This window comes from Delphinapterus leucas, chromosome 15, assembly GCF_059928025.1.
Source record: "Delphinapterus leucas isolate spDelLeu-1000000601 "Yukka" chromosome 15, BTC_Dleu_Yukka2, whole genome shotgun sequence".
Lineage (NCBI taxonomy): Eukaryota > Metazoa > Chordata > Mammalia > Artiodactyla > Monodontidae > Delphinapterus > Delphinapterus leucas.
In genome coordinates, this window is record NC_143143.1 from 73994286 (window position 1) to 74019575 (window position 25290).

Here is a 25290-nt window from a genome sequence, read left to right on the forward strand (position 1 = left end):
GGATGTCTATGTGTTAGCTACTGTCCAGGGTTCTGGGGGCAGGGATAAATAACAAAGATAAATAACTCATGATTTTTGTTCTGAAGGAGCTCTTTGGAGCTGGTCACCATACTTGTCAACAGACTTGTAGGGGTGGCGATAAAGCAAAGCCTGGGGGTTATGGAGGCTGCGATCCAGTCCCAGAGGGTCGGGGAAGAGGAGATGCTGTGGGAGTGCCTTATACACGCTTTCTCATCTCTCCTTCCCACTTTACGTGCTGAGTGGTAGAGACTACCTAGGAAAGTAGGAGGGGGAAGGGCACTCCAGGCAGTGGGAACAGCATGGCCAAAGTAGAGGGGACCAAGAGCCGTGTGTGCGTGCGTGCGTGCGCACGTAGGGGTACCAGTAGCTGTAAGCATTCAGGGCTTCTGGAGCACACACCTCTGGAGGGTGTGTGCATACATGACCAGCGGGGTGAAACAGGAGGTCCTGTCACAGAAGTCAGTTTCCAAGGCACCATTTTGGCTTCCAGGAAGTGGGGACATGAGGCTGGAGACCTAGGCTAGGGCCAGTCCTGGATGCCTGGGTTTTGGCGCCAGGAAACTGGAGCTTTACTTTATAAAAAATGGGGGAAACCCTGAAGGATTTTAAGTAGGGAGGTGACCTGGCCAAATGGGCAATTTGCATATATTACACCTATTAGCTTTTAGGGCAACTTAACCTCCATTTATCTCATTTCATTTCATCGTAGACCTCCCACAAGATTGCAAGGGATTCGGCAGGTCATTCAGGATAATCTTTCATCTGCTTCTTGAAGTCCTTTAGCAACGGCCCATCTGAGTGTACCTTTGCTTGCACACTGAAGGGACAGGGCTCTCTCTACCTACTGAGGTAGCATCTTCCATTTGAAGACAGTGTCATTGTTAGAAAATGCTTTTCTTGATCCTCACACCACATACCATCACTACACGATGAGGCCAGAACCCCCATTTTTCAGATGGAGACACTGAGGTTCTAATAGTTTGAGATATCTGCCCAGGATGACATAGTATTACACAATTGACCTCGTACTAGAATCACTATTGGGGGGAGGGGCGAGATAAGGGTAGGGGATTAAAAGGTAGAAACTACTATGTACAAAATAAATAAGCTACAAGGATATATTGTTCAGCACATGGAATATAGCAAATATTTTATAACTATAAGTGGGGTACAACTTTTAAAAATTGTGAACCACCATGTCGTACACCTGAAACTTAAATAATCTTGAATATCAGCTACACCTCAATAAAAAAAAAGTGTCACTCTTAGTACCACGTAGCAGGCACTGTGCCACGTATTTTACATATGTTATCTCCTTATTCCTCCCACCAATTGTGTGAGATAGGTTTATAACGATCCTCACTTTATAGCTGAAGAAACTGAGGCACAGAGAGGTTGAATGTCTCACCCAAGGTCACACAGACAGAAAGTGCCCAGGTCATCAGGGGCTTTGTCTGTCCCTTCTCCCCTGCACAGCCTAGCCTCATAGAGGACGTACAGTTTGTCCCGCAGTTTGTGCGGGAGACCTTGGAAATCCAGGTGGCGGTGCTCACCCAGCATCTCTTGTCCCTTTGCTGCTTCATTCCAGGTTTGGCGAAGCTGTGAATGGCAACCTGGTGGTGGGCACCCTGGCCTGGCCGTCCCCCTGGGTTATTGTCATCGGATCCTTCTTCTCCACCTGCGGGGCTGGGCTGCAGAGCCTCACGGGGGCTCCACGCCTGCTGCAGGCCATCTCCCGCGATGGCATAGTGCCCTTCCTGCAGGTCAGCGGCAGGGTCAGGGTGTGGGGACAGCAGTCCACCGCCTACACCAGCCAGCCAGGCCCCTGCCCAGGGCGGCTACCCAGGGAGCAGGGCCCTGCTGCCCTGTGCCGCCACTAAGAAGAACGGGTGTACCTTTGGGCCCAACATCAGGGCCATCTCTTTGGGCAGGGTTGTCCGCGCTTAGGGGAAAAATGAATGGTCCTCCTTTGGCCTCGTGATTGGGCGGGGACTCAGGGAGGCAGCCAAAGGGCAAGTAAGAGGAGGGTGCTCTCTGTGGTACTTAAAAAAAAAAAAAGATTTATGGTGAACTCAGTCATGGCTGCTTGCTGGCCCCCTGCAGCTCCTCCTCCATGTGTCCCCTCCTTTTCCCCTTCAGGGATCATTTGAACTGCACTGCACTGGGGTACCAATGTCAGAGTGGGCAAGATACAGCAAAAACCTGGTATCCCCTTGGGTACATTTAAAGGATGAGAAATACAGCATCCTCTCCCTGCCTCTGCTGTACTCGTCTCCAAGACTGGAAGAGAGAGACAAGAAGTCCTTAAGGTCTCAGCCCCCTGTGATGGTTGCTCTGTCCTCAGGTTTTCGGCCACGGCAAAGCCAACGGAGAGCCAACGTGGGCCTTGCTTCTCACCGCCTGCATCTGCGAGATTGGCATCCTCATTGCATCCCTGGACGAGGTCGCCCCCATCCTCTCTATGTGCGTGCTGGCCTCTTGCCCTCCCCATCATCTCTGGGGGTCTCTCTACCTGGATCCTTCAGCTGTGACCCTGGACAGCCCACCCGAACACTTTAACAACCCCACTGTCGTAGAAACCTGTCCTTTGTTATACGGAGGTTCACCCCCACATGCACCAGGGCATGTTGTAAGGGGATTTGGCCTTTGAACCTCTTCCCAAGCCCCAGAACATGACTCGGCCATCTCCCCAGTTTCTTTTTCCCTTTCCTTTCTCTCCCTGTGCTTCTGACTCTGTCTCCCCTTGCATCTCTGTCTCTCCTGGGACCTTTCTGTGTTCTAGGTTCTTTCTGATGTGCTACATGTTTGTGAACCTGGCCTGTGCGGTACAGACACTGCTGAGGACGCCCAACTGGCGGCCACGCTTTCGCTATTACCACTGGTGGGTGCCCGTTCCCCCTCCCTGCCCCAGAGGACCGTCCTCTCATCTCCCCCTCACCCCAGCCCATCCCCTCCAGGTCTAAGGATCCCAAACTCCACTTTTCACAACTAGCATGAGAAAAGTCCTGGAGAAGGTCTCCTTATAATCACAAGTAATAATATAACACTGTATAAACAGTCTCAGCCAGAATCCCTCTCCTGTCAATAGTGTGCAACACCTTCCAGTCTTGACAAGGAAACCTCAGTTTCCTCAGCTGTGAAATGGGACAATAACTGCACCTACCTCATAGGCCCTTGTAAGCATTACGCTGCTTGGCGCACGGAAGATGCTCCTTATGTGGGGCTGGACTTCTGATCGTTTTCCTTGATGGCTCTTTATCTTCACAATAGGCCTGTGGGGCAGACAGGGCAGGAATGATCATGCTTGTTCTACCAAAGGGAAACAGAGGCTCCAATAGGGAAAGGTGGCCTAAGGCCACCCAGCAAGACTATGGCACACCTGGCCCAGAACCCAGGCTGCCTGCCCCCCATCTCAGTGCTACTGCTGTGCCAGTCACCTCTTCCCTGGGGTCACGTTCCTCCTGGGAGATCTTGCTTCCAACTTTCCCCAGACACTCCTGCCTCAGAACCTCCCTGGCAGGGCGGTCTGGCAGGGTCTAAGGCACTGGGACAGGGCAGGGTGGTGACTTAGGAGTTGGGTGGGGCGAGGGGAGGTGCCCTGTCTGTGGCTGCTCATTCATCCAGAGGCCCCACGTCCCCGTGGTGCTCATGGAGATGACGGTGTGATTTCCCCTAGACCTGGCTGTAGCCTCCCAGGTCTTGCCCATGCCCCGCCCCATCTAACTCTTGCTGTCTGAGCCCAGGCACCAGTGACAGCCCCACCAGGGCTCAGAGGCCGGCTCTCCCTCCCCCTGTCCAGGACACTCTCGTTCCTGGGCATGAGCCTCTGCCTGGCCCTCATGTTCATCTGCTCCTGGTATTATGCCTTGGTGGCCATGCTCATTGCTGGGCTCATCTACAAGTATATCGAGTACCGTGGGTAAGCGCGGGGAAGCGGGGAGGGCTGGGCGAGACTGAGGGATGGGAGGAGGTGAGGAGGGGAGAGAGAGGGGTGATGAGTGCTCGGGCGTGGGGCGGTCGGGGGGATGAGGCAGGAAGTGGGAGAAGGTGGCACTAGAGTGGAGGGCAAAGGGTGATGGGATGGGATGGGGAGAGACGGAACAGGAGCAGGGGGAGGGGCTGAAGCTTTGAGAAATGGAGGTGGCAGGAGGGACCTCCTTTCTGAGCCTGAGATAGACGGCTCTGTGCTGGGGTGGCCACTTCAGGGTGGACGGCTCTCCCTGACTCTCCTTGGCTTTCTGCCTCTTGCGATCCCCCTTCCCGGCCCCAGGGCGGAGAAGGAGTGGGGCGATGGCATCCGAGGCCTGTCTCTCAGTGCGGCTCGCTACGCCCTGTTACGCCTAGAGGAAGGGCCCCCGCACACCAAGAACTGGAGGTCAGTGGTGGAGGTACAAGCGTGAGGGCTCAGCGGGGGGAGAGGCAGGGAACAGGGCCCAACCCACCCTGCTTGCTTTATTTTGGGGTTGCTGAGTGGTGTTCAGCCTTGTCTGAACCCTTCCCACCTACAACACCGAGGCTGAGCTGAGTTCCAGACATTTGTTCTCCGAAACCCCACCCGCCAGGCCAGTCTCCCGACCATCTATCCATCCATCCATTCATTCCATCATGCGTTAGAAAAAATATATGAACACGTGATCTATGCCCTGCCCCCTTCCCGTCTCTGGGGATGTAGTGAGCTCACAGTTCCGTGGACAAGGCATGCGCACAGACAGGTAAACGTAGTATCATGTAGCATTTGCTCTGGGAGAGGTGAATCATCCACCTTGAGAGTTATAGGGCCTCTTAGAAATCTCTAGATGAATAACAATCTCCATTTTATTCACGTGACAGTCAGGGCCTAGAGAAGGTCTCAGGGGTCATGGAAGGCAGAACTGGACCCAGAATCTTCACCTCCTGCCTCTCAGCCCAGGGTGCTTTTCTAAAAAAAAAAATATTTATTTAGTTTTGGCTGTGTTGGGTCTTCGTTTCTGTGCAAGGGTTTTCTCCAGTTGCGGCGAGTGGGGGCCACTCTTCATCGCGGTGCGTGGGCCTCTCACTGTCGCGGCCTCTCTTGCTGTGGAGCACAGGCTCCAGACGCGCAGGCTCAGTAATTGTGGCGCACGGGCCCAGTTGCTCTGCGGCATGTGGGATCCTCCCAGACCAGGGCTCGAACCTGTGTCCCCTGCATTGGCAGGCAGATTCTCAACCACTGCGCCACCAGGGAAGCCCCCCCAGGGTGCTTTCTAACTGATTGCTCTGCAAGGCCAATCCCTCCTTCTTCTCCCTCAAGTTCGTTTTGCTAAGAGTAAGGCCTGGAACGCTGAACTATGCCTAGGACATCGTTGGCTTGTCCTTGCTGATGTCTACTAAACTGGGCTTCCAGAGACCGGGGCTTTGCATAATTTGTCTGTGAATCCTCAAATGCTTAGCACAGGGTCTAGCCCAGAGTAGGTGTTTAGAGAATGCTATTAAATTGATGGTGGCTGGCTGGCTGCAGTGGCTAAATGAATAAGGAAATGAACAGATAAATCAATGGGTAGATGGCTGAATGTGTATATGTATGGGAGGGTGGTTGGGTGAATAGGTGAATGTGTGAATGGATGGCGGTAGAAGGATGTGTAGGTAAATTAACATGGATATGAGTGGATAACTGAAGGATAAAATGGGTGGGGGGGTGGATGGAAACATGGGTGACTGAGGTAGATGGAGAGATGGATGGGTGGGTAGATGGATAGATGTGTGGGAGATGGTTGGATGTCTTGATACTCAAGGAAATGGATGGATGGATGTGTAGGTGGATGGGTGAGTGGTGGGTGTATAGGTGGACAGGAGTATGGAGGTCGTGTGGTTAGTGAACTCACCAGCGTATGGCGTACGGGTGTATGAGTTTATGGCGGTTGGGTAGGTGGTGGATGGATCATGTGACCTCGCACCCTCTTCAGGCCACAGCTGCTGGTGCTGGTGCGTGTGGACCAAGACCAGAACGTGGCACATCCACAGCTGCTCTCGCTGACCTCCCAGCTCAAGGCAGGGAAGGGCCTGACCATTGTGGGCTCTGTCCTTGAGGGCACCTTTCTGGACAACCATCCCCAGGCCCAGCGGGCGGAGGAGGTAAGTAGAGGCCCTGGTGGGGAGGGCGGAAGGATGCAGCACTCAGGAAGACAGTCCTTGCTCTTTTCCACTTTCCCTCCTACCACCTTTGCCATCAGCTGGGGCTCCGGCTTTTCTGTCCTCTTCCTCAGAAGAGGAGTCCAAGGGCTCAGCAGTTGAGTTCCTTAGAATCCAACTCGCAGAACCAAAGACGATCAGAGCCGGAAGTGCCCATTTTATGGATAAGGAAACTGAGGCTTAGAGAAGTCAGGTCATTTGTTTAAGGACAGAAAACAGAGACTCACATTAAAACTGCTAGACCCCTACTCCACCTGCCGAAGCATAAATCTTTTAAAGTGTTTTCACATAGGTAGACTCTTTTGGTCCCCACACCAAGTGGAGTCGGCAGGGTGAATACCCCTGTTTGTCCCAGGGAGAAACAGAGGCCCAGAGACGGAAAGCAGCTTGCTGGAAGTCACAAAGGTGGCTGGAAGCATAGTCAGGATTTGAACCCGGGTCCCTGACTCTGGGTCACCTGCTCTTGTTCTGATCCCCTGGTCCGTGTCCACAGAGCAGTGTACACAGCCAGTGTGGGCTGGGGCAGCTGGGCTCTGCATTAAGCGTCATTAACAGGTGTCTGGTGGGTGACAGGGGAAGTGGGTTCTGTCTGCGATTCAGGTCTCTCTCCTCTCGGGGCCATGGCTAGAAGTGGAGAGAGGAAAGGGGGCCTGAGGGAGGTGAGATGAGAGGGGGAGGGACACACCTAATGGCTTGCGACAGTTGCTGTTTCTGCCTCACTGGGCCGTTCACACTGATCTGTCAGGGCCCAGGGCTGGAGGCCTCCACTGGTCCGTTTAATTCAACTTGCAGTGGCTGCAAATGTGCTGTGTACCAGGCACCAGGCTAGGCCCCGGGGGACGTGGAGAGGTAGATGACCAATCTCAGCCCTCAAGGTGGTCACAGGCTGGTGGGGAAGACAGAACACACACAGAAGGCTCTCAAACCCGTCTGAGGTCAGAGTGAATAACTGCAGAGCGATACAATGTGTTGAGTGTTTAGGATCTCTCAGGCTGTATATACTAAGCTCCACTCACATCATGTTATGTCATCCACCCTCTTCCTGGACGAGGTAGCTGTCACGATGCCCATTTGACTGATGAGAAATCTGAGGCTCATAGAGGGAGGTGATTTGCCCAACATTGCTCTGCAGTTATTAACTCTAGCGTAGCACCTGTCAACCTCAGGTGGGCTTGAGAGCCTTCTGTGTACGTTCTGTTTTCCCCACCAGCCTGTGACCAGCTTGAGGGCTGGGGTTTGGTCTTGTGCCTCTCCATCTCCCCTGGGGCCTGGCCCGGTGCACAGCGCATTCTCAGCCACTGCATGCTGAATTAAACAGGCGGGGGCAGAGATAGAAATAGGAGCCCTCTCTTTTTTTTTCTCTCTCTTTTTTATTTTTGGCTGCGTTGGGTCTTCGTTGCTGTGCGCGGGCTTTCTCTGGTTGCGGCGAGCGGGGGCTACTCTTCGTTGCGGTGCGTGGGCTTCTCATTGCGGTGGCTTCTCTTGTTGCGGAGCATGGGCTCTAGGCGCGTGGGCTTCAGTAGTTGTGGCATGCAGGCTCAGTAGTTATGGCTCATGGGCTCTAGAGCGCAGGCTCAGTAGTTGTGGCGCACGGGCTTAGTTGCTCCACGGCATGTGGGATCTTTCCGGACCAGGGCTCGAACCCGTGTCCCCTGCATTGGCAGGCGGATTCTTAACTACTGCGCCACCAGGGAAGCCCAGGAGCCCTTTCTGTTTGACATCAGAGGCTTGGTTAAGAGTGTGAAGGATGGCGTCAGACCCCCGGACTTGAACTTCTACAGTAACATCCATTATCTGTATGGCCTGAAGCAAGTCTTAATTTCTCTGAGCCTCAATTTCCTTACTTATAAAGTGAGAGTAATAAGAACACTTCCCTCATTGTGCAGATTGAATGTGCGTTTTAAATGCTTACTGTCATGCTGACTTTTAAAAGCTGTTAAAAACCAAATTGTCTGGCTATGCAGAGGGGCCCAGTTTCATCGTGGTTTGGGTGGACGGGTGGTGTCTGAGGAAGGTGATGGTTGAGTTGGGCCAGGCAGAGTGTCATGGACAATGGGGTCGGCCGGGGAGGGGCTCTGGGTGGTGGGTGAGAGCTTGCAGGGGGACTGTGTGAGCAACGGCAGGGCGGTGGGAAGCGTGGTGTCCCAACATGAAGAGCTCTGACTGAGCAGCGGGGAACGGGGGCCATAGGTGATGGGGTGCCAGAGGCCGACATGCTCAGAGCTGAGCTTCAGGAATGGAGGGCTGATGGTGGGGAGAGATGGGGGCTAGGGAGGCTGCAAGGGGCTGGGCAGGGCTAGGGAGGCCTGAGGCTGGTCCTTTTCTGAGCCCTCCCCTCCCCGCAGTCCATCCGGCGCCTGATGGAGGCAGAGAAGGTGAAGGGCTTCTGCCAGGTAGTGATCTCCTCCAACCTGCGAGATGGCGTGTCCCACCTGATTCAGTCCGGGGGCCTCGGGGGGCTGCAGCACAACACCGTGCTCGTTGGCTGGCCCCGAAACTGGCGGCAGAAGGAAGCTCATCAGACGTGGAGGAACTTCATTGGTAAAGCTGTGTGGGCTTGGGGTGGTAGAGGCCTGGGTGTGGGGGGCGGTCCTTCTTTGGGCCTGGGGATCATTTCCCAGGCGTAACAGGTATGGAGTCGGCATATGCAGGTGATGGCGTTCAAAGCCTCCCATGTGCCAGGCACTGTGCGGGGAGCCCAGGGACTCAGGTGTGGAGGAGACAGTCTTGGCTCCGGCAGGGTTCACAACCCTGGCAGGAAGACAGTGCAGGGAGTGGGAAGAGCTACAGCTTTGAAGTCGCTGAGGCCCGGGTCTACATCTCCCCTCTGGCCCTTCCTCGCTGTGTGACTGTTCACAAGTGCCTCACCCTCTCTGGGCATCAGATGCCTTGGTAGTAGTGGGTACTAAGTAATACAATAACTAACACTTACAGACTGTGTTCTGTGTGCCAGACAAGTGGAGGCTTTCTCTCATTCTCTCAGCAGGCCTGTGAGGGCTAGGCATTGCTGCCTCCATTTTATTGGTGTGAAACTGAGGCACGGAGAGATTAAGGTCATGCAGCTGGTAAACCCTGAGGCGGCTTTACCGGTAGATCCTAGTTAGAAGGTGGTTGGGAGGATTAAGTGAGCCCTGCATGGTCGAGTTCTTAATCAGAAAGGGCAGGTGTTGTTATCACCACTTGAACGGTGGGGAAACGGAGGCCCAGAGAGGCTTCCCCAAATTCAAACAAGCGATGAGGCCCAGGTAGGTGGGGTTTTTCTGACTCCTCAGCCCACGGCCAAGGCGGGATGGGGTGGGGGTGGGGTGCTGGGTGCCAGAAGGGGACCAGGGTCACTGTCTTACCGTCTGGCCATCTCTTTGGTCTCCTTCAGAGCTGGTCCGGGAAACCACGGCCGGTCACCTGGCTCTGCTGGTCACCAAGAACGTTTCCATGTTTCCTGGTAACCCGGAGCGCTTCTCGGAGGGCAGCATCGACGTCTGGTGGATTGTGCACGACGGCGGCATGCTCATGCTGCTGCCCTTCCTGCTGCGGCACCACAAGGTGCGCATGCGTGTGCGTGAGTGAGCGTCCGCGCGTTTGTGTGCTCGTGCCCACATCCATGGGCGGGGTTTCTGGGCTCCGGAAGGGGCCAGCCTCCACGTGAGCTCCTGGGAAAGGGCTCCAATCCCCTCCTTAATTCTGAGGTGCTGGGAGCTGAAGGTGTCTCCCCTGGCAGATGTCCTTGAATTATAAAGGAGAGCAATGTTTAACGCAATCGAGTGATGCTTTAATGAGGGGACCCTCATCTACGCAGAGGCGTTTTTCAAAACTTTTTTTTTTGCGGTACGCGGGCCTCTCACTGTTGTGGCCTCTCCCGTTGTGGAGCACAGGCTCTGGACGCGCAGGCTCCGCGGCCATGGCTCACGGGCCCAGCCGCTGCGCGGCATGTAGGATCCTCCCGGACCGGGGCACGAACCCGTGTCCCCTGCATCGGCAGGTGGACTCTCAACCACTGCGCCACCAGGGAAGCCCCGCAGAGGCGTCTTTGTAGGGAGTGGCCTTTGAGATAGAGGATTGGGGGGCTGCATGTATGTGTGGGAAGGTGCGTGGGAAGGGTGAGGGACAGGGTCCTGTCTACGTTCTGGCCCTGGGTCTCTGCACTGCACCTGGACTGGACCTTTCTGGGTCCCTTTCACCACTCCAGGTCTGGCGGAAGTGCAAGATGCGAATCTTCACTGTGGCCCAGATGGACGACAATAGCATCCAGATGAAGAAGGATTTGACCACATTTCTGTACCATTTACGTATCACCGCGGAGGTCGAAGTGGTGGAGATGGTGAGTCCCCAGGAGCCACCTCTGACGTTTTGGAATCCCTTCTGGACTCTTTCCCTTTGGCCCCAGAACCAAATGGGGAACTCCAATTCCCATCAGCTTGTGATGCTGGATCCCTTCCCTGCCTCCACTTTTTAGCCTCTCACGTATTCACCCGAAAGCCCACCCATCCATCCATCCATACACCCTTCTCTCCTTCGTAAGAACAGCCATGTCTAATGATGCTTACTACATGCGAGGCGCTGTCCTATGCACTTTATGTATGTTACTTCTCACAGCAATCAATGAAATAGATACAATTATCAGCATTTCCGTTTTACAGATTAGGCAGTTGAGGCACAGAAAGGTTAAGTAATTTGCCCCGAACACACACTAAGTGGCAGGGCCAGGATTCAACCCCAAGTAGACTGGCTCTAGAGTCCATGCTCCTTGCACTCACATTCTACAGCCTCTTGTCTGTCCATTCCTCTCAGCTTATTTATCCATTTACCCATCTCTCTGTGTATTCATTAATCCACCCACATATCCATTAATGTATTTATTCACTCACTCATCCATTCATCCATGTACAAAATTCATTCATCTCTGTGTTCCTTTTTATATTTCTCCCCCGTCTCCATTCACCCAGGTAATTAATTAATCCACTCATTCATTAATTCACCCATTCATTCGCCCAGTCCTGTGCTTGGCTGAGGAGGGAGTGAGCCGCATTGCCTTCAAAGAGCATCGCCCTCTGCTTTGTCCTTGCCTCCCACAACTGTTGATTAAACTAGATCATTGGATAGGGAAACCCTAGGTTGGCAGAAAGAAGGGGGCCTGCCTCCCTCCCCTTGGCCTTGCGCCTAAGCTCATACTTTCCCCCCCTTTCCCCTCCTCCACCCCTGCCTGCCCACAGCATGAAAGCGACATCTCGGCTTACACCTACGAGAAGACGTTGGTGATGGAGCAGCGTTCCCAGATCCTCAAGCAGATGCATTTAACCAAGAATGAGCGGGAGAGGGAGGTGAGGTTGCCCTGGCTGGGCTCGGAGAGTCTCAAGCTGCTGCCAGCTCTGGGTGTGCACAGGTTTGGGATGGCCCAATCCTGGCCATTGGCACTGCCACCTTCTGGCACTGGGTTCCCCAGCAGCAGGGGTACACACAGTGGCTGCATCTCTCAAGCCTCCCAGCCAGGACGCAGAGGGGCTTTGGCATGCGTGACAGATCTTCCGCTCACTGTGTGACTTCTGGGGCCCGAGGGAGAACAGTGGGTGTTAAATATGTATGGATGATGATTCCTCAGGGGCGTGGGCTGCCAGTGTGGGGGACAAGGGATTACGTGATAGACCCTTAGAGTCTTAGAGAGAGTGGGTAACGTGGATATCTCAGGATGCAGCTGGTAATGAGAGTTGGGGGCAAACCTCTAACTGAGTTCTCAGGGGTAACAATGAGGAGCTCTCATGGGGTATGGGTGTAAGATCTCCCCAGTGTGGGTAACGTGGGACCACTAGCCCTCTGGCATTTGAATGAAAGCCCCACCCCAGGGAGTGGGGTCCTTGGGGAAATGAGCTATGGTACCCTGGGGGTTGGGGACAGAAGAGATCTTGGAGGTGGGTGACAGTAAAACTGTAAGAAATGGCATGTGCTCTGACCAGTCAGAACTGGCACTGGACTGTAGTGCTAAGGTAGAGCCCAGCTGGACCAGGTGTTAACCCTTTGGTTGCTGGATAGTGGAGAGGCCAGGGGTCCTGGAGAGGGGTTGGAGTGGCCAGGTCAGTGGCGGCAATAGCTATTTGATGTGGAAGCATTGCAATAGTTTAACAACTGGTAGGGGTCCCGAAAGTGCACATCCTGGCTGAACATCAGCTCTGGGGGTAGCTCTTTGCAGGGCATGGGTAGTGATTTCCAGCAGAGCTGGCACCAACATGTGTCACTCCCTAGATCCAGAGTATCACAGATGAGTCTCGGGGCTCAATCCGGAGAAAGAATCCAGCCAACACTCGGCTCCGCCTCAACGTCCCAGAAGAGACAGCTGGTGACAGTGAGGAGAAGCCGGAAGAGGAGGTATGCAGCGGGGGTGGTTTGGCTCCAGCCAGTGCGAGCAGGAACTTTGGCCTCCAAAGGAGTCACATGTTGTCCCTTCTTTTATCCCTCAGGTGCAGCTGATACATGACCAGAGTGCTCCCAGCTGCCCCAGCAGCTCACCGTCCCCCGGGGAGGAGCCCGAACGGGAGGGCGAGGCAGATCCAGAGAAAGTGCATCTCACCTGGACCAAGGACAAATCTGTGGCAGAGAAGAACAAGGGCCCCAGTCCTGTCTCCTCAGAGGGCATCAAGGACTTCTTCAGCATGAAGCCGTACGGGCCTGGGGGCTAAGGGCTAGGGTCTGGGGTGAGCCTACAGGGTCCTTGCTCCCCATGGCAGAGCAAATGAGCAGAAGGGGTCCTGGCCTGGTAGTCGGAAGACCCCGCCCAGACCTTGTTTTGGTTTCCCCATCTGAGGACTCAGATTGGGCTTGATTGCTAAGGGTCAGAACTCCCAGGGGCAGGCAGTGGAAAGGCGAAGCCTGGGGGTCTGGGAGAGCGGGACCAGTTTGCACACAGGGTGGTTTATGGTGGCTCAAGTAGTCCTCAGCTTCTCCTGCTTTTTCTGACCCCTCTCTTTTTCTTCCTCTCTTTGCTTCTCTTATGTTTCCCGAAGGGAGTGGGAGAACTTGTAAGTGCTTCAGAATTTTTAACTTCTCACCTAGGTTGGCCAGAGTCCCTCCTCTTCTCACTCCACCATGAACCCTCAGTTCGTGTCCCTGACCTCTGGGGTCTCTGAATAGCCCAGCTTGGAGAAGTCTAGGGTTGGTGGTCCCTGGCTTGCAAGGACTAGATCCCAGCAGCCCAGTGCTGGGGTGGGGGTGGGGGCTGGAAGGGCGACTGGATCCAACTCTCCCCTCTCCCAGCCTTACGTGCCTCCCTCCGTCCCTCCCTCAGGAACCAGTCCAACGTGCGGCGCATGCACACCGCTGTGCGGCTGAACGAGGTCATCGTCAAGAAATCCCGGGACGCCAAGCTTGTTTTGCTCAACATGCCAGGGCCTCCCCGCAACCGCAACGGTGACGAAAATTGTATCCTGGGCTTAAAATTGGGAGGAAGCGGGAGGTGGACGTCAGGGGACTTAGGTCCTGGCCCTGGGAAGGAAGAGTTGAGCCGGGTCTGCTTCAGAATCAGCACCGCGAACAGGGACGCGAACCCAGCGTTCCCCTGGCGCCCAACACGCGCGACCCTAATTCCAACGGGAGGGAAGGGGACGGTCTTTCTCCTTGACGGGTGCTCAGACATGGAGTTCCTCGAGGTCCTCACCGAGCACCTGGACCGGGTGATGCTGGTCCGCGGCGGCGGCCGCGAGGTCATCACCATCTACTCCTGAGAGCCAGGACCTGCCACCCGGGCCCGAGCGCGTCCGGCCCGCGCGGCCCCGGAGCCCTCGCCGCGCCCCCCGCCGCTGTCACCGTTTACATACAGACCCTGTGCCCGCGCCCTGGCCCCCTTCCCCGCTTCCTGAAGCCCGGAGGCCACGTCGGTCGGGGCTGACTCGGAGAGGACCGCCCCGCGCGGAGACCAGAGCCCCGAGCGCCCCGTTGGCGCGTCGCTCTGTCGGCCCCGGCTGCCCTTTTTCTAAGCCCGGCCTCGCCCCGCCGGAGGAGACGCTGCAATAAAGGTCGGAGGAGGCGCAGAGAGGAGCGGAGCTGGGGCTTTGAGGACCCCCGGTAGTCCGCGCGGCCCTTTCCCTCTCTTCCCGCGCCCCGCCCCGTCCTCGCTCTGCACCCCTCCCCCGGCGGCCCGGAGGGCGCGGGGTGGGGAGGCTGCGCTCCGCCGTCTACGTCACTTGTCTTCGCGCGGCCGCAGGCGCCGGCCGGCCGAGCCTATACATAGTGTACAGGAGACATCGCGTGTATTTTTAACGTCCCCATATTTCTGTGACTAGAAGCGCAACGGACTTCTCTTCTCGCCACTGTTGAGCTCTCCCGCTGGGGGCGCCCAGGGAAGGCGGAGGCCTCGGGAGGCTGGGTTTTCCTTGACGTCCGGGAGTTTTGAGAGCAAAAGTGCTTTAGGCCCAGGCGAGAGTCGTGGTCCCTCGACACCCCCTCGACGTCTCCTCACCCTTTCCTCGCGCCCTTGGCTTCCGACCCTTCCCTCTAGTTCTTCTCGGAGACGAAGTGAGACAAGTGTCCAGCTTTTCCTGGATTCGCCTCCCAGCGGAGTGAGCTTCCACTGTGGCTGCAGAGACAGGCGCAGCCTCTTCTCATCGGCTCTTATGCAAGCTGGGGCCAGGATAGGGGAGGGGCGCTCCTCAAGGAAGAGAAACCGAGAGAGGCCCTCGCCCCACCGAGGAAGCCCCGCCCCGGTGCCTTCGCTGGGGGAGCAGGCGGCTCTCCTCAATCGGCTTGTCGCCTGCTCCCCCTATCCCATGGCTCTTCGCCAAAGACTGAAATCGGGGAGCTGGAGGGCGTCCCTTCCCCTGGAGTTTCCTCCCTGGGACAGATGAGGGAGGCAGGGGCGGTTCTGGGTTGGGGGCCGGACTCACCGGGGAGGCCCCAGCGCTGTCCCTGATGTTCCCTCCTCTGTGTCCATCTGGCAGCTCTGGCCTCGGGGACCCAGCCGCCTTCTCCGCGTCCCGGGGCCCGGCCTCGCTGCCTCTAGCTGCGTCTCCCAGGCATCTGGGCGTAGGGGAGGGCTGGAGTCGCTATGTGCTTTGTTCTTAGCGCCTCTCTGCCCTCCTCCAACTAGGACCCAAGGCCTTTGGCTTCTCCAACACCAGTCCTTGGCGCTTCTGCTCCACCAGCCCGGTTGGAGGTGCCCTCTACCCTTAGAGAAACCGCACTGGCCGGGCTCCCTTCCCCCAGGGCACCTTACTAAGGGTGGCAGGCACTGCATGCTCGTTCCAGCGCCCTCTGGGACTGGGCCCTGGACTTTGCATCTAGTTAGACATCCTGCCCACCTCCCAGAGCTGAGGCTACTGGGTACTCTTGACCTCACCACCTCCTTTCCTTTGAGCCCAAGGCAGAGCTGGAGCTGGTGCCACCTAGACTGGGCCAGGTGTGGCTGGAGGTAGGTTTGGATGTCTGCCGGTTAGGCCAAGGCCCCTCTGAAATTTGATCAGGGGGCTGGATAGATTCTTCCAGGTAGTAATCAGAAGTCGGAGGTATCAGACACCAGCACTCCCCACGCTCATCCTCCAAAGAACCTCCCTCTGACAGACGCAGCTGGGTCTAGCCTTCTGGGGTGCTGAGCACTCCTGGGCTGAAGTGGTGGGCTAGGTAGAAGGGAAAGGGGGTATATTAACATCAGTTAGGGAACCAAAGTTGCACTATCTGGGCCTAGACTGGTGGGCAAGAGCAGTTTCGGTTGATGAAAACAGACATCCCACAACAAAACCCCAAGTTTTCTGTGCTACATGTGCAATATTTGTTATGAACGTTATCACACGTCACTCATCAAATTATCTTTATAATCATGTAGCTAGATGTTTCATGTCCATTCAAGTGACTTTTATTCTGAGTGCAATATTTCAATAGCCTTGTAGTGATAACTAGTGTTGCTTTTGTTTTAGACGATCTATGTGCAGGGCAATGCAATGAAGTTGAAAACCCTTGTAAATAGGAGAGGTTGCAAACCAAATCAAGAGTATTTATTACTATTATTAGGCCTGCCTTTAACTTTCCATGTGTTTCAGTATTCCGCATTCTGCCTCAGTATTGATCTTGTGTTCTTTGTGCCAATATGAAAAGGAGAGGGTTGGTTCTTTCCTTTATTGTTGAATGCTCCCATTTAATGCTTTATAGCTTTTATGTATTAATTTTTTAGACTCCCATCTGCACAAAATGCAATAAAAATAATTTTATTATACCCTTCACAGCCTGAGGTGTGCTGTTTGGACACTCCAGGGGGAAGAATTAGGTGGGAAGAGGGGTGTTAAAAGGTGGCCCTCCAGGAGGACCCTAGACTCTTAATCAGAAACACTGACCACCACTCCAGGTGGGTTGCCTAGTGTACTGGTAGTTCTGGGGCCCTGTCCTAGAGGGACAAAGGCACTGGCAGCAGGGGCATTGCAACCACAACATCTCCTATGAGATGGTGAGCACTTCCAGGTCAGGCTCAGCAATGTCAGCATGTTGGTCCCTAACCCACTGGAGGTCTTGTGCCAGTCACTTCACCACACCCACTCCAAATTTCCTGATGGGGCTATTAAATGCTCTCCAGAGCTCCTACCTGTGACTCTGCTTCTGCCAACTCCTTGCATAATGGGCTGGACAAAGGGCGGCAAGTGAGACAAAATCAAAACAGGAGAGCACCCCACTCTCCACTCGCCTTTGGCCAGGAAAGGCCTCTTCACAAGTCCTGTTTTCCTTTCCTAGAATAAGAGGATAAGTCTCTGACACAATGCAAGTCTGCCACAAACAAGGATGTTTACATAGCATTATAATTAACCAGCAGGCTTTTGCTCTGAACTGTACTAGGTGAGCTGCATAAGGAGAGAAGCTAGGGTTAAGAGGTTCTGAGGCCTGACTGCAGGCTCATGGCAGACCGAAACCCATCAGTGCTGTCAGGGAACCTCACCTTCAAACTCTGGGAAGGAACGCTCACAAAGAGGCCCTGCGGATATGCACACCCAAGAAAGACAACACAGCTTTCACTTTTTCGTTTTAATTAAAAAGTAATCATCTCATCTTATTAACAACACAAAAGTTCCAAAGAGGAAAAAAACACTATATAACACAAACAGGTCAGAACATAAAATGCTGCCATCTGGGGACCTTGAGTTTTTGAAACCACTGTTTACTCAGCCACTGGCAGGGACTCAGGTGAAGTCACTGCTCTCCCTCGTTTCTGCCAGGGGCCCCTTGAGACTGATCGGCAAGGCTCTAATGAGCACCATCCCTAGGGAGAGGGCAGCTTCCTTTGTTTCCATGTAGAGCAGCAGCCAGAAGTCCTCCCTCTAGTATCTTCACTCTGGCTCAAAAGTTATGAACAGCCTCCTGTATCAAGAACATGTCCAGCTACCAAAAGTCTGACATCAAAATGGTCCCTATCTCCTGCTGCTTAGAAAACAGAACAAGAGCCTGATTTTTGAGCCAAAAGCTCAAAGCAATCACTGAAAAAAAAATGGGTGTTCACTGCCAGAGTCTAGAGTTGCCTTCTCAGAGCCGATTCCATGAAACTACCACTGGTGAGGGAGAGGCTAACAGAAATATTAGGGGGTAAGAGTGGCTGGGGCCCAGGTTCACAGTTTGTGTTAAACTGCTGGTGACTGGAGCTGTGCAGTCCACGGGAGATCTTTCATTGAAATGAAAGCCAAAAAGAAAAAAAGAGAAAACCAAAAACCAACAACCCTGGGTCACCAGGCAGAAAAGCCGCCGGCTTGGCCACTCCTCAACAACTCCAGTAGCTGAGTAGCCAGCCAGCTTCTGAGTCCTCAAGCAGACCCCGTGTTATGTGGGATGGGGTAAGAGGACACTGTGCCCACCAAGCCCAACCTGCTGCTCTGGAACCCTACACAGGAGCTGCAGGCAGAAGCTCGAGCTCTGGTGGGCCTGTGTGAGGCTGGACACCCATGGTAGGTTCAGAATGAACAAAGGCAGTGGCTTTCAACATGAAAATGCTACCCCAAGCTCACCCAGCTGGGGCTCAGCTGCTTCTTCCGTTCCCGCCCCACATCCAGCTGACAGGGAGACAACTGAAATACAAATGGAGCCCAGACATCTATACTGCCCATGACCCCAGAGATATTTACTTTCTACCAAAAAAACCCACAAAAAAACAAAAACAAAACCCCCCAAACCCCCACCCCACCACCACCAAAATACACCTCCAGTGCAGTATAAACTCAGACTCTGGAAGGGGTAAGCAACATAGCCTTGGGCAGAAGAGAGCAGATGGTAGAAACTTATAACATTCGATGTGGACCTGGATAGGTGCAGAGAACATCTTCCAAATAACTCTATTTAGAACGCAATAGGTGGGAGGCCAGAGGAAGAGGGGACCAGGGGTAGTTGAGATTTAGCCTCAGTAATGCCTCTGGTATGATCCCATGGGGGCTTGGGGCCGCCCCACCTGTGCTGTGGTCTGGCTAACCAGGTGGGAGAGAGCAGGGCCACTCTGGATCAGAGTGTCCAGAGCCTTCTGTACACTTGGATTGTCAAAGTTGATACCTGTGGAAGACACGGGCCTCTGGCTAGCCAAGTTGCTAGCAGGTGCCAGGCGAGTGGAAGGCTGGCCAAAGAGCCCTTGGGAAGGAGCCCCAGGCCTGGGGCCCATGTTCCGAGCAGATCCTGCCTGTCCCAAAATGTTTGGAGGCTGATTGCCAGAGGCCTGTGATCTTTGCTGAGGCTGGCTGTTCGCTGCTATGGAAAAATTCTGGTTCTGGGTGTTTCCGGCAGCAACTGAGGGGGATGCAGAGCTGCTATTGGCCGCAACCGTGCCACTATTGAAGAGGCTGAGGATTTTGGCCTGAAGCTCTTGCTGGGAGGTGGGGGGTGCCGCTGGAGTGGGTGTAGCAGAGGGGAGCACTTGGCCGCTCTGGAGCGTTTGGGAGCTTGGCTGTGTCTTCAGCGAGGCACCCGAGGTCGCCCCGAGTGGTTGACGGGAAATCGGGCCTACAAGACAGAAGGAGGAGGTATCTGGTTGAAAGTACCCTCCATGGGCAGGAGGCTTAGCAGCCCAGGGAAGAACAACAATCACTGATCACATCAATCACACAGTACACAGACTATAACATCAATTTCCCAAAGGAGCCACTTCATGGTACGTGCTGTTCCCAGAAAACAGCTTCATTCCTCCAGACAACTACTTAAAGAAAGAAGGGCGTCCACCTTGGTTCCCAGGGAGCCAGCATACTAGCCCACCCACCACGTTAACTACAGAGCAGAGCCCAGGTCTTAAGTTATCATTACACCAGCATGGCTGGCCCACGGGAGAGCCCAAGGGATGTGCTCATTTCCCTTGCCCACCCCAAGAGCCCTGGGCCTGCCACCCTCCCAACAGCGCCTGGGGATTAGAGAAATGCAGAGTCAGAACTTCACCTCGGCCCTGCCACGTAGCTCACCAGGCAGAGAGTCGGCGCTGCTCCGCATCAGCCGCTCCTTCCGCTCTCGAAGGTAGTTGATGATCTTGTCAGTCTCTTCAGCAGTGAGGTACCTGTTGTCGGCCAGCAGGTTGATGAGGCTCTGGATGGCTGGAGGGTGCCCCCCGCGCAGCCCCTCCTCAGGGCCTCCCCGCTCTCTTTCCTGGAGGAGGGCTTCATCGGCCATCTTGGCCGCCTGTCTGGCAATCTCCTCGCGTTCCTTCTCCCGGCACTCGTTCTTATAGCGCTCATAATTTCTGGCCACCAGCACCATGGCATCTGCCTGGGGCATGTTGCGATGCTCTGCAGGAGGGAATGACCTGAGTTACTTTCTCCCATGACAGATTTGAGTGCCCACCTACTGGACTCTACCAAGCCCTTCCTAACCTCAAATGAGCAAGAAAACCATTACAGTGACAAAAAGCCTTGGGATGGGGATGGGGAGAGGTTGGGAGAGGAGGGGGATGAAGGTTGGGAAGATAGGGGAATGGATTTCTTTGCTGGGCAACAGACACCCTTGTACAGAGCTAGTTCTTTGGGGAATTCTTAGATCACAGACGTGTAGTAAAAACCAAAGAAACATGACAGTCTCTCACAGATTCAAAAAGACCATGTGGAGAATAACCACAGAAGGCAGGCCACGGGGGTCCAAAAAGCCCTTCTGTAAAGCCTGGCTCTCTGCTGTACTCCTAAGGATAGAGCTGTGTTTTTAATTTATCAGTTCAAAGGTTACGGATTAAGATCAAATTGTGACCCTAAATAATCTCCTCTCCTCACCCCTGGGCAACAATGATTTACAGGGTTGTGAGACTTCTCAGCACTCGATATAAATGTCTTCACACATCTTGAGGGACTGTTCCTCAGAAAGACAAATGACCCGCTGGAGAGACTTCTACACTCTATCGTTATGGGTAAAACTGGTGGGGCAAATAGAAAGCCCCAGGGTGGTGGGAAAAGCGAAAGGTTTGTGCTGTGAGAGCAAGCAATGAGCAGGGAATCAGCTGGCTGAGTCTCAACAATCTGGGAGCAAAGGGCTAAAAGCTACTTCAGGGAAGGACTTCAAGGAACCTACTCTGGGCCTCCTCCCTGTTCTCACAGCCCCTCCACCCACTTCTCTAGCACACTTACAGAGTATCCTAATTGCCTGCTGTATGCTTTGTCCCTCATTAGAAAATCTGGTGAAAGCAAGGACTCTATTGCATTCAGTGTAGTATGTGCCAGAGCTGCGCTGGAGCCGGCCCTCACTGCTGAGAGCAGACTGTGTGCATCTCTTCCCAACTTGCCCTGAAGCGACTTCATGTTGGTAGCTTGATATAGAACACAGTGGGAGTATTTACACCATGGAAATCAGCAAATGCTATAAACCACACCGCCCCCCCACCCCAGAACTGGTTGTTAAACATTTGCCAGCACATCACTGTATATACCTAAGTGCTAAATATAATGTCATATACAGCAGGCCCAGAACTGTATCCAGTGAAAGAGTATCAGACGACTAAATGACTATGCAAGTCTCTGCCGTGCACTTATAAAAGGGCCTTACTACATTTGAGCTGAAATACATTTACCTAAAACCTGTTGCTTCTGAGTAAGGCATAAAAAAATTAATGGACTAGTGACTACTTCTGAAATTCTGACCCGCTTGGGCCTCCATACCTTGTGGGGTTCCAAACATGATGTTGACTGTACAGGAGCGGTGAATCTGGTGTTGCTGGGTGATGACAATAGCAAAGGGAGACCCTCCCCTGCTAACATCCTCCAAGGCTTGTGACAGTGACACCTCTGTGTTGAGGAAGATCAAGTCCACTACCATGCCTAGGTCTCGAACCTTCCGCCCCACAGATTCAGCATAATCTCTGTAGAAACAAACAGGACCCAGTGAGTACTCCCTGACCAACTCCCAACTCCCACTGTGGCACCTCAGCTAGCTGTATGAGCTCCTATGAAGACTTCAAATCCCAGCTCTACCAGTGTCTCCCTAGTGCCCTCTTCAGGCTCCAAGAATCTAGACCAATTCCTTCTCCATATTGGCTCAGAATGGTCACACATAAAGTTGCCAATAGCACAGTATTTAGTATCCACGTCCTTCTCTTGATTCTCTATCTGATGTTCATTCCTAAACACCATCCTGATGCCTAAGACTTGTAACACATGTCTGTCTTTGTAGAGGCTACACAACATAGTGGGAAAAGCATGGGTTCTAAATGCTAGAAAGACAGGCTTGGATCCTACCACTAACATTTACTTGCAAAGTTGAAGCTTTAAGCAAGTCCCTTTACCTCTTACAAACCTCAGTTTCTTTACCAGTCAGACAGGATTAATATGGCTCAGCTGATACGTCACTTCCTTGACTTTCTCTGCAATCTAAATCAGATCCTTGATATATTTCTTATAAGACACATCACCAATACATTTATTTCTGTCATTTGTCCAACTAGGGTATAAGCTCCACAAGAGGAAGGGGCCATGTGTGTGTGCTTATTAGCATTACAGCTCCAGGACCTAGCACCTGTCACACATAGAAAAAATTTGATGAGTGAATACACATGAAACAGGATTACTGTGAAGATTAAAAAATGTATTTAAGTGCCTAGCATGTAGTAGTTCGGAGTAGGTGCTCAGAAAATGACATTATCATGAGTCAAAAAGGGGGGGGGGCAAAAAAAAATGCCATCTGCAAGTTAAAGCAGCATCTGTTTCTAAACAAGGCAGCCCAGAGCCTGTGAATGCTGCCTACTGCTTGGTGTCTCAACACCTATTTCCCTAGTCTCTGCCTTGAAATTAGCTCTTTAACCCCAAACTGCTAGAAAATACATGAAGTTATTTACTAACCACTTGGGGAAAGGGAACATAGCTACTCTCAAACTTGCAAGCTGCTATATACTCCCTTCTACACCTCCACTCTGCTTCTTCAAGGAAAGAATGTGAAACAGAGGTAGAGTAAAATACTGCTATAACTCTGGCTTGGCTAGCATGGTCACCTAACAGCTCTGCAAGGCCACGGCACTTCACAAAGAAAGCCTGGCTCTTGGCTGACAAATGCAGAGACGTATGCCTTCCAAAGTACTGGGGATTCGGTGTTGTCTCACAAAGGGGACATTTATTGCTTTGCCTGACAAGCATATATTCCCCTCTTTGATTTTCCTTGGGAAGGGACCCCTTTCCCACTCAGTCCATATGGTTCCACAGGGCTAATTCCACTTTTAGCTCTAGGGGTGGGCACATGACCTAGCCCTGGCCAATCAGGGCATCCCAGCACTGCTGGTCAGAGTGATAGTTCAGGGATGGGAAAGTAAGCCTGGGCAGTCCAATGAGAAACAATTCCAGGACTTCAGGTGGAAGCAATGGGAAAGAGCAGCTCTCTTTCCACTGGTTTGCTAAGAAGATACATGTCTAGAGCCAGTGCTGTTCTGCCTTTTTGAGTAGAAAGCTTGTCTGAGAGTGAAGGCAACAGAGAGGACAAGTCTTTATGACAGTGTGACCCTGTATGTGGCCATGCCTGAACTTCCCAGTCAAGCAAACTAAAAATTTCCCTTTGGGCCCAAGCCAGTTTGCAATGGGTCTTCTGTCACCTACAAGTGAAAGAACCCTGGTTAACACAGTATAACAATGCCAGAGTACACAACAGCCCAAGTTAAGTGGGTACAGCTGCCAAGGAACCTGAATTTCTCTTCTGATCCTTCTCCTCACTCAGGAAAAATATCCAAAGGGTTCTTACTTAGTCTGCTTGTTGACCACAATCACAGAACAATCAACAGGCCTCTCAGCATCAAAGCGTCTCTGGATTTCCTCAAAATATTGACGATAAAGCTCTTCTCTACGCCGTTCCTCACGTTTCAAACGCTCTGCAGGATGACACCAGAGAAAACTGAAACATGGACCGTGCCTTTCTATAAAAATAAGTCACAGGCCTTATTTTCAATCCTGAACTACTTGTAGGCAAAGGTCATAACACACACACACACACACACACACTTCTCTGAATTAATCCTCTAGACTACCTCCTAAAAATAACCCTTATTATTGTTTTTTTACTATTATAAACCCATTGACATGGAATGATTGGATTAAATGGCGTGGTTGTTTTAATCTCATACATGCTGCCAAAATGCCCTCTAGAAAGGCTGTTACTAATTTATCCTTTCACAGGGGTGGAGCACCTAGTGCTATTTCTCCACATCTTAGTGAACATTGAGTATTGTCATCAAAAAACAAACCAAAAAACAAACCAAAAAAACCTCCTGCCAACTTGATAGGTAAAAGATGGTATTCCATTATTATTCTAATTTTCATTTTGGGGACAGCTATTTAAGTCCCCTATTGACAGGTCATTGTAATATGTTTAAAAAAATCAGGCAGTAAACAAACAAACACAACCCCCACCCCAAACAAACAAAATCAGGCAGTAAAGTGTAAGTTTTGTAACAAATTAAAAATGAGGTTCTTGGGCTTCCCTGGTGGCACAGTGGTTAAGAGTCCGCCTGCCAACGCAGGGGATGCGGGTTCGGGCCCTGGTTCAGGAGGATCCCACATGCCGTGGAGCAGCTAAGCCCGTGCGCCAAAGCTACTGAGTCTGTGCTCTAGGGCCCACAAGCCACAACTACTAGCCCACATGCCACAACTGCTGGGGTCCGCGGGCCTGGAGCCCGTGCTCTGCACCGAAGTGAGAAGTCTGCGCACTGCAACGAAGAGTGACCCCTGCTCGCCTCAACTAAAGAAAGCCTGAGAGCCGCAACGAAGACCCAATGCAGCGAGCGAGCAAGCGAGCGAGCGAGCGAGCGAGAGAGAGAGAGAGAGAGAGAGAGAGAGAGAAAAAGGCAGAAAGAAAAAAAGAGGTTCTTAACTTGACCAGGTGTAAAACAATCTAAAAATCTTTAAAGATGTATTGAATATATTGAGAAAATCAAGGCTTTTATCAATAAAAAACATGTTTGTCTTTACCTAAAAAGTAGATGCTATTAGGTAAAAATTATAAATAAAACAAAAAACCCCACGTACTACATAGATAATGCAAACAGTTTTAGTTACTTGGTCAATGAGCAAAAAAAAAAAAGCAAATGACCTCTTCTGCTCCCATCTTTTGTTCATTTTTTTTCTTATTGCTGGAATTTCGCATCTATTTCTTCTTGTTAGATGACTAAACCAGATGATGGGACTACTTCGCATTTTAAAAATGATTTTCAAGCTGAATGTTCTCTACACATGAATAGGATATTTGTATTTCTTCTTTTTGTGAATTTCTTAGCCAAGTCATTAGCCCCTTTCCAGTTGGTTATTAGCTTCCTCTTTCTTTTGTAAAGTGTCCTACCAGTGCTAAGTGCTGTTTCTGCTACTTTACCTTTTGCACGAGACTGACTTTCTGGGCCTGGAGGGCCTCGTCCATCAAAGCTATCTCTGTAACGGTCAAAGTAAGAGTCATCCTTCCTCCTGCAGTAGTCATCCATTCGCAGGTATCGGTCGTAAGAGCCTTCTCTCCTGAAAAGTTACAGAAATGTGCGCAAAGTTAAAAGTCTTATCCTGAAAAAATCAAATACAGAGAATTCTTCAAGACCCAGTTGTCTGTGAGGAAGTAAAGCACAGTAAGGCATAGGACTTTGGGATCAGACAAACAAAATTAGTATCTGGGACTCACTGCTTATCAGCTCTGTGGCTGGGACTGAGTTAACCTACCTTCCAAAATGACTGGGAGGATGTACAGAAAGTTCTCAGCATAAAGTAA

General features: G+C 52.5%; 2 protein-coding genes across 3 annotated transcripts in view; one reads left to right on the forward strand and one right to left on the reverse strand.

The window, feature by feature from the left end:
* SLC12A5 (solute carrier family 12 member 5) overlaps positions 1–14102 on the forward strand; it is a 28300-nt gene extending 14198 nt beyond the window's left edge. The window contains exons 12-25 of the mRNA XM_089896989.1: positions 1610–1784; positions 2366–2484; positions 2804–2902; positions 3821–3940; positions 4292–4396; positions 5943–6111; positions 8514–8709; positions 9542–9711; positions 10355–10486; positions 11379–11486; positions 12403–12525; positions 12618–12817; positions 13161–13175; positions 13442–14102. Coding sequence (XP_089753115.1) covers positions 1610–1784; positions 2366–2484; positions 2804–2902; positions 3821–3940; positions 4292–4396; positions 5943–6111; positions 8514–8709; positions 9542–9711; positions 10355–10486; positions 11379–11486; positions 12403–12525; positions 12618–12817; positions 13161–13175; positions 13442–13877 — 2167 coding nt within the window. The 3' untranslated portion in view covers positions 13878–14102. The remainder of the gene's footprint in view (positions 1–1609; positions 1785–2365; positions 2485–2803; positions 2903–3820; positions 3941–4291; positions 4397–5942; positions 6112–8513; positions 8710–9541; positions 9712–10354; positions 10487–11378; positions 11487–12402; positions 12526–12617; positions 12818–13160; positions 13176–13441) is intronic.
* A 3037-nt stretch (positions 14103–17139) lies between these two features.
* The window catches only part of NCOA5 (nuclear receptor coactivator 5), a 30453-nt gene continuing 22302 nt past the window's right edge, over positions 17140–25290 (reverse strand). The window contains exons 4-8 of one of the 2 annotated variants that reach the window (XM_022564968.3): positions 24910–25046; positions 23290–23416; positions 21228–21427; positions 19554–19874; positions 17140–19104 (exon numbers count right to left, since the gene is read on the reverse strand). In XM_022564968.3, coding sequence (XP_022420676.1) covers positions 18515–19104; positions 19554–19874; positions 21228–21427; positions 23290–23416; positions 24910–25046 — 1375 coding nt within the window. In that variant the 3' untranslated portion in view covers positions 17140–18514. Of the gene's footprint in view, positions 19105–19530; positions 19875–21227; positions 21428–23289; positions 23417–24909; positions 25047–25290 lie in introns of both variants that reach the window. The other variant, XM_022564970.3, reaches the window with a different exon arrangement.